At 41.3% G+C, this 8237-nt stretch overlaps 2 protein-coding genes across 2 annotated transcripts; one reads left to right on the top strand and one right to left on the bottom strand.

The window, feature by feature from the left end:
• The first annotated feature begins 990 nt into the window (after window positions 1–990).
• On the top strand, window positions 991–3966 carry LOC115563367 (uncharacterized). The gene is made up of 3 exons (XM_030386153.2): window positions 991–1810; window positions 2085–2504; window positions 2573–3966. The coding sequence occupies exons 1-3, from the start codon at window positions 1297–1299 to the stop codon at window positions 3844–3846; spliced, it is 2208 nt and encodes a 735-aa protein (XP_030242013.1). The 5' UTR covers window positions 991–1296; the 3' UTR covers window positions 3847–3966.
• Window positions 3967–4646: 680 nt separating this feature from the next.
• On the bottom strand, window positions 4647–7516 carry alpha4GT1 (alpha1,4-galactosyltransferase 1). Its single transcript, XM_030386150.2, has 3 exons — window positions 7166–7516; window positions 6402–7026; window positions 4647–6342 (listed from the first exon to the last, which is right to left on the bottom strand). The coding sequence occupies exons 2-3, from the start codon at window positions 7004–7006 to the stop codon at window positions 5760–5762; spliced, it is 1188 nt and encodes a 395-aa protein (XP_030242010.1). The 5' UTR covers window positions 7007–7026; window positions 7166–7516; the 3' UTR covers window positions 4647–5759.
• Between the last annotated feature and the right edge of the window lie 721 nt (window positions 7517–8237).

Raw genomic sequence — 8237 nt, 5'->3', positions numbered from 1 at the left:
CAGATTAAAGCAACAGCTCGATGGCAACCGAAAACGAGAACTCAGAGAGAGAGAGAGAGAGAGAGAAAAGCTGATCGGGCCAACAATGCAGCACACAGCATCAAAGCTGGCTTGGACAGCTGGGAGCTGGTGACCAGAGCCGAAGCTGGAGCCGGCTGCACACTTAACGTTGAGCAACGCAACGGAGCGCACGCGCAAAAGCGAAACGCAGTTAAAGTTTGAGTTTTTAAAATATTTCAAGTTTTCTTGACTTACTTTTATTTTACTTTATTTTTTTAAATTTTGTATTCGGAAATCAGAATTTTTGTACACGCCGTAAGTATGACAGCTATATATCAGATCACAAATGGCAAAAGGTAGCAAACAAATTAAAAATGATCTATTGTTATTTTTGTATCCTGTTAGTATTTGGATTACAATGGGAGTCTCTAAAGTCAGAGCTTCTAAGCTTGCTCTCTGCTATAATAATGAAGCATTAAACTATGAGAATCTGGAGGAAAAAGTGAATTAGATCTGACGATAATTATATTAATTATGTTCTAAATTAATCAACTAACTATTCACATTCAGATTTTCCTCACTGAACTCGTCCGCTTTCTATGTTTAGCTTTTCGCTGCTTAGAGACTTGTTTGTGTTGCTCACTGTTTTTGTCGTCATCGTTGTTGTTGTTGTTGTTGTGGCTGCTGCAAGTGTAAGTTACTCAAAGAGCTGTTTAACCTGATTATGTTTGCTTCTGATCGCATTCATTCACCAAAACACCAAACTGACAACAACAACAACAACACCGATTGCCATGATGCAGCACAAATGCAAAAATGAAACCATTCCATTTCAGCCAATTCACGGGATACCCAAGCTCAATTTGCAATCATTGAGCAGAGCTTTGTGAGTCTGTGGAAAAGAGATGAAATGCATTCAATGAATGCGCCAATATAGAAATGCAAAAAAAAAAAAAAAATAAATAAATAAATATGGAGCACATGGACGAGCATAGGAAATAGAAATTAGCACAGATTAAAGCAACAGCTCGATGGCAACCGAAAACGAGAACTCAGAGAGAGAGAGAGAGAGAGAGAAAAGCTGATCGGGCCAACAATGCAGCACACAGCATCAAAGCTGGCTTGGACAGCTGGGAGCTGGTGACCAGAGCCGAAGCTGGAGCCGGCTGCACACTTAACGTTGAGCAACGCAACGGAGCGCACGCGCAAAAGCGAAACGCAGTTAAAGGAGCTGAAGCTGTGAGCCAAATAGCATTAGCATTAGTGTTAGCATTGACATTGGCATTGGCATTGGCCATGGCATGGCTAATCATTAACGTTCTGCCCCTGCTGCGGCTAAGCAAGTGCAATAAAATTGTTAGCTTATTACGATGTTCGACCAAAAAGAAAGTTATTGTGCTTGCTGCAAGAGCCAGTTGTTGTGAAGCTGCAGCTGCTGTTGACGGTGTTATTGGTTGTTGTAACCTGCTGTTGCTGCTCTTTGTTGGCATACTCACAATTTGGCTGAACGCTCAGCTGTGCCAGGCAGCCCCCACTTTGGAGGCAGCTACGGCAGCAAATGAATCCGTCTGGCCACCCATGCAGCATTATGATATCTGGAGCGCCGATTTGCAAGCGCAAACTGCTGACCAACAGCTGCAAATGGAACTGGAGCTAATCGACGATCGGGACGCAGCGGAGCGCGCAGAGCAGGAACAATTATTGCTGCAGCAATCATACGCTCGTGGCAACAATCTCTCTTCCACTGTCAATTGGAGCGATAATGAGATATATCAGCAGCTCAAGAGCAACGGCAAACGCGACCCCAAAGGTAAGTGGGTCAAGGTCAATCGAAGAGACTTTGAGAGTTGACAAACAAAATATTCCTGCTGGAACTATTATAATATTTCAGCTGTACGAGTATTTCTGTACAGAAATTCAAGTGACTGATCTTAGCAGAAATACCTAGAGGACTGGTAGTGTTATATATTCGAATCGGTTATACATTTAATAGTTCCTTACTTTACTATATTCTAAAAATATAAAACAAACCAAAAATTAGTTTCTATGATCTTCTAATAACATTAATAATCATTGTCTTTCAGTTATTCATTTGTTTGCCGTGCCGGTGGATGGGGAGTGCCTGTCGAGTGATGGACGACGTTTGGGTAATTGCTTAAATGCGTACGAATGCCGACAGAAGGGTGGACAGGCCAAGGGCGATTGTGCGATGAGCTTTGGCGTCTGCTGCGTGTTTGTGGCCACGTGCAATGGAACTATCAACAACAACCTGACGTATATTGTATCGCCAGAGTTTCCCAGTTTCATGCCAAGCAACTTCACTGGCTGCCAGCTGAAGGTAAAAATCATGAGCCCAGAGATTAGTCAGCTACGCCTTGATCTCTATCATTTCTCGCTGGGCCAGCCCAATCGACGCACGGGCGTCTGCGATGGAGATGTCTTCAATATCAGCGGCGGCCCCAGTGGACCCCTAACGCTTTGCGGCCAAAACAATGGACAACACTGTGAGTAGAGCAGTTGCACTTCATTAATATAATCTCTCTACATCTAATCCCGAATATATTATCGTTAGTGTACTACGATGTGGGAGCCCGATCCTTGCCGCGTCAATCAACGCTGTATGGAACTCTTCGACAGCCAGCCAATGCCAACATTAGCGAAGTCAATGCCAGCGACATCGAGCAGCTCATCGAGATCAGTATAAATGTGAGCTCACGTTTTCTGCCCATTCGATTGTGGGAGATTCGGGTCGCTCAAATACCCTTCAGTCAGCGGGCTCCGGCTGGATGTTTACAATATCATACTGGCGCAGAAGGTATTATGCAGACTTTCAATTTTGCCGACAATGGAAGGCATTTGGCCAATCAGCATTATCGGATCTGCGTGCGCCAAGAGTCCGACATGTGCTCGATAATATATCAGCCCTGCGATGAGCAATCCTTTCGCATTGGTGGCGGCGGCAGCGGTGGATCGTTCATGTCCATAATGAACATGGCGACAAGCATGGCTAGCACCGCATCAACCGCTGCACAGACGCCATCCCCATCCATGACAACGACGACAGCAACGACAGCTACCAGCGCCACAACACCAACCAGCGCGGCGACAACTACCATGAAGCCGAATGTAGCGCAAGTTCTGAGCAATTTGGTCAATTGCTCCACAACTGGGGCGCCAATGTCGAGCAACGGCAGCAGCACAACAGCAGCTACGGGTGCTGCTGCCGGTGGAAGTAGCAGCACGGCGGCAATGACAACATCCATGCCTTTACGTTCAAGCATAATGCCAGCTGTCGACGAGAGCACGGCTGCGAGTGAAACGCCGTCATCGTCAGCCTCGCCTTCACCGGCTAACGACGATGTCGAGGGCTCGGGTGACGATGACAATTTCTTCTTCTTCTCTAAAGGGGACGAAGGCAACAATGTCGGGACTACATCACACCCCGGCGTCTCAAGGCGTCCAAGGCCAGTGGGTGGCGCCAGTCCCTCGGGTGGCTTCGATCTGTTGGGCTTTTTGCGCAGTGCTCTTGACTTGCGCCTCAGGCATCTACAGCAACGCCGCCATCGTCAGTCGCGTCAATTCTTTAGCACTTGCACGGATCGCATAACAATGCCCTGCATCATTGAGGATTTCATTGGCACGGGCTTCGGTCCATTACCGGGCTGTGAGCCGGTTCACTGTGGCGCCCAGTTTTGCTCCTCAGGCATTTGGCCCTGTCGCATAGAGAGCACAGTCACTCCATTCTACATAGGTGTACACTTTGGAGACGGAGGCGCCGCTGGCAAGGGAAGTGCAGAGGATAACATTGGCGCCTGTCTGCGATACAGCCAGGTACAGTGCATCTGACCGGCGATTCCTCTCATATTTCAATTTAGAAAATGTACATATATTGGGTAAACACTACCGATCCTATTATACCTGCTTGCTCTTGTTATATAAATATCATTTAATGTTGCTGTATATCAATGCAGATGCCTTAAATATGCTTGAAATTTAACTTTAATCCACAATAGTCATCATCTGGATATAATTCCATACCTGATCTTTGGAGATGTCGTTTTGTCTTTGCACAGAATGAAATCGGAATATTCGATTAAAAATGAGAGTTGTCCATCCTCATTCCAAAATGAGAGTTCAGATCGATTGGAAATGACTGTATAACTATATATGTATGTATATCAAGTAAGAAACCTCTAGTCGAGTGAAAAATCGATTCTCTTTAGTGAGGCTCAGCATATGCTGAAAGTGTTCCGGTTGAAATCAGCATAGCTAATTTCATAAGACGACATCGGATCAAATACATTGAATCCATGACAAAGTTGACGACCGTTCAGTCTCACTTAAGTGTTGGATGTGCCCCAAGTTTTTTTTAGTCCGCGAGTAATCCGACCAGTTCCATTGTGAGCCCAATAACTTTCAATAAAGTTTGCTGCAAATCCAAAGCCAATAGGATCCATGGGGAATACTGCCTTACATATGTATGTACGTACCTCAGACTTTCGGCCTGCGCATAGCTAAAAGATTCTCCATGCTAAATAACGACAGCTTGGGGTTTGGTTAAGAGTATTATTTAGTAGTTTTATCTTAATATTCTCACCTGTTTATCTTTTCTATCATGATAGACAGAAAAAAAATATAGCTTGGTATTTTAGAATATACACAGAAATTCACAGATTGATATATTTGAACTATTTTACACATACAGATTTTGTATACATTCATAGAAAAACTAAACACGACTTTGGATCTCAGTTATGAAATTATTCGAACTATAATAAGTAGAGATTCAGATATAAAATATTTTCTGCTTATAATTGGAATGAAATTTTACTGTATAATTAGTCAAATATTCCATTGGATGGGACAGTCAAAAAACATGATAAATTTAAATATCCTTGCAAATTCTATAATTTTGTTTGGTATTCTTAGAGTATGGATATACAGTCGACTTTCGTTATTTCAAATCTGCGATATTTCGAACCGCTCATTAATTCGAACCAATTCATTAATTCAGGCACTTTTTCTCCTTAAAACAAAATTATTGAAAAGACTAACAACAGCATTGTGTTTCGATGCGAACCCGTATAAATGAGTTCTTTTCAAAGCATTATTAATTTGAACATACATTGCGAATGTGTAAGTGATCGTTCGAAGTTTTATTATCTTCTATATGTTCGAACCATTTAATATTTAAAACCTTCGATAATGCATAATGTTTTACGAGTTCTCGAGTTTGGAAATAACGAGAGTCGATTTTAGGACATATACATACATAAATATAAATATATTTAGGTTTAAATCGAGAGATTCAAGATAGACATGGGCCAAAACTCAGCACCAATGCCAGACTAATGAAATAACACTGATATCAAATGTAAGAAAGTGAGTTTGAGATTTTACTGCCTTTAAAAGTTAATATGTCGATAGTTACTAAAAAGAACCTGAGGTACTTGCCTAATTGAACCAAATATCTCTATAATTTATTATTAATTATTGGACTTATGGACAGAAAAGATATTACATTTACATGAGGTGTTCGTAATGAATTTCCGTATATGGCAAGCCGACGAGAATTCAATACTTCACTTAATTTTGTTCGTTTATAAATACTGCGCTTGCTACTTTTTTTTCTTCTTTTTTTTCACTTTGGTGCTAAAAAATCGTACTCTTTGCTAACAAATCGTTTATAACAGATTGAACTTAAATTACCTAATTCTGCCTAACTCTTTGGTCATCTTGAACTTTAAGTTAATGGCTCACTAGAAATAGTCACCAGCCGCAGCATACGCTCTGGGACAATGTTGCTCCGCATACTTGCCATAAGCGGTACTCGAACCAACCTTGATGGCCAATTGCTTGGAGTGCTTGTTCCACACGTGCACTAGAAACGAGTCTTTCGTATGAGCCAGCGTCTGTTCGAGCAGTTGCGGCTCGAAAAAGTGCCGCCAGTGCTTCCAGGGTACGGCATAAAATGCATTGCGATCGAATACCTTGAAGCCACGGCAACGTTTACGATCCTCTAGCATTAGTGTGATGTCCTTGGTGGCACAAATCTTTTGAGCGACACGCGTTATAACACCAGGTCCATTGTTACCCCAATCACTGCCATCGAAATTCCTTTGGAAATCCTGCAGACACGCCTCGGCAATCTCATGACCAAATCCAGTTGGTGCCAGACTCATGACACCAGCGGCCAAATGAGTATTTGATTCGGCGCCAGTATAGTTGGGCGGCACATCCTCCATGCTGCGCAGCATAACCACATCCATATCCAAATAGATGCCTCCATACCGGTATAACGTTAAAAATCTCAAAAAGTCCGATATATGCGAGAATAGATAGCTGAAGATAGAAAGCAGTTCATTTAAATATTAATTAGATGAATATAAATACAAGCCCACCTTGAACGAAAAAGGCGTCCATCCTTAAGCCATTCCTCAATGGGCGTGCCGGCTGCATACCGCCAAAGATTCAATTGTCGTAGATGTACGTTTTTATAGCTGAGAATTGCATCGATAATCGATTGATGGCGCTGATAGCCACTGCTGCCGCCTGTGCTGCTGTTGCCATAATGTAGATAGGTGGGACTAGCAAATAGGACAAAAACTTGAAAATTCGGATTATGCAATGCGGCTGATTCAATGGCGCAGGCCTGTCGAGCCGTCAACTGCAACATATTGTACTGTGAATCAGGACGCTGTCTTTTGCGTTTTGGCCGATGACAGCTGGTCTCATGAAAGAAAATGCTGCGACCAGGTATTGGCTTTGGCTCTGTTGTTAGCACATCGTCCACAATTCTTGGTACTGGCGCATTGCCATCTGTTACTGGACCACTGGAAGCCGATTCCGTCGGCTCGGTATCAATGAAGCAGAGCTGTACATCTGTTTGCCATCTGTATGTTAGCAATATGCCCATGAAAAGCAACAGAATTAGCCCCAGGAACAGCATTCGCAGCCGTCCATTGTGCAGAAAACGCGCTAGCACCAGGGGCAAGCGTAGTAACATGATGAACGGGTGCCAAACACCTACACATGCATGCATGCACACACACATATACATACATACATATATACACAGGCGAGCGCAGTGCAAAAGACATGATTGAAAAAGAAGAAATCGTCGATTTTTATAAACATGTTGACATCTAATTGATTTAATACTTACTTAATGTTTATTTAAACAAACGCATTCTGTTATCATTGCTTGACAGTTGCGCAAACAATATGTGCATATATATGTATGTATAAAACGAATAAATGGCCCATATGAAGACGCGAATTGAAAAGAAAAGCTATAGAATTAAGCTAAGTAATTGTTTCGTTTAGTCTCCGCATATATACATAAATGAATCTTTAGTCATAAACGTATGTAGCTTGGAAGAAGAAAAGTTTGTTTTTTTTTTACACAAAGTTTACTTTTAATAATACGGCAATAACAACTTTTCAAGCAGAACCGAATGAGTAAATTCTTCGGTATGAGCAATTAATAAATTATATTAACAATTCAATTTAGCAAGGCTAGAAAAGGAGCAGCCGTCAGCGTGGATTTGTTGTTTTGCAAGGCTTTTAAAGTTTCTGCACACTGATTAATGATATTACTAATTTATTTAATTATTTAAAATATACAATTTGTCCAACAGTGCCAAATGAGTAATGGCATAAAATTATCGATTCACAATTATGAAAAATCGATAGTCTCGATATGAACATCGGTAAAAAATACACATATCGTATATTGTGGTAACCTTAAAGAGCAACACATAGAAGGGACAAGTAAGGCAGATTTTTTCAACGCAGAAAAAAAAATGAGCTTATGAGATTAGTCAACTTCGGTTCAGTCTTTATAGGCTCTGGCAATTTAAATATGGCACGACAAGTACGTTCGCTGCAAGAGAGAGTACCAAAAAATAAATAGAGTTATGGGTGTCTCAATAAGTGGTGCCAGATTTTGAACGACAAATAGGAAAAATTTCTCAAAAATATAACCTAGAATAGGCTAAAAATTCTACAAACCGAACAAAAAAAAAAAGCCAAAAATGAAAATATTTATATTTATATATTATATATTTTTTGTGGCAGTTCATAATTATGGCACCAATTTCCATGACGGCTCAATCCATATCTGTACAGATGAAAGGAATATTGTATATACATATAAATCAAGCAATTAAATATTTCTTAAACCTTAAAAAGGCTAGATCTAGCCATAAATAGGCATAAATGGCAACACTGCTCCG

This window comes from Drosophila navojoa, chromosome 3 (assembly GCF_054131105.1).
Source record: "Drosophila navojoa isolate 15081-1374.11 chromosome 3, UAZ_NAV_1.0, whole genome shotgun sequence".
Lineage (NCBI taxonomy): Eukaryota > Metazoa > Arthropoda > Insecta > Diptera > Drosophilidae > Drosophila > Drosophila navojoa.
This window is presented reverse-complemented; position numbering and strand designations above follow the sequence as displayed.

Bases quoted from the DNA above. Each gene is read 5' to 3' on its own strand.
- LOC115563367 (XM_030386153.2), top strand. From the start codon at position 1,297: ATGGCATGGCTAATCATTAACGTTCTGCCCCTGCTGCGGCTAAGCAAG. The intron at 1,811-2,084 runs GTAAGTGGGTCA...ATTGTCTTTCAG, and splicing joins CGGCAAACGCGACCCCAAAG to TTATTCATTTGTTTGCCGTG. The intron at 2,505-2,572 runs GTGAGTAGAGCA...TATTATCGTTAG, and splicing joins CCAAAACAATGGACAACACT to TGTACTACGATGTGGGAGCC.
- alpha4GT1 (XM_030386150.2), bottom strand. From the start codon at position 7,006: ATGTTACTACGCTTGCCCCTGGTGCTAGCGCGTTTTCTGCACAATGGA. The intron at 6,343-6,401 runs GTGGGCTTGTAT...TTCTATCTTCAG, and splicing joins GGACGCCTTTTTCGTTCAAG to CTATCTATTCTCGCATATAT.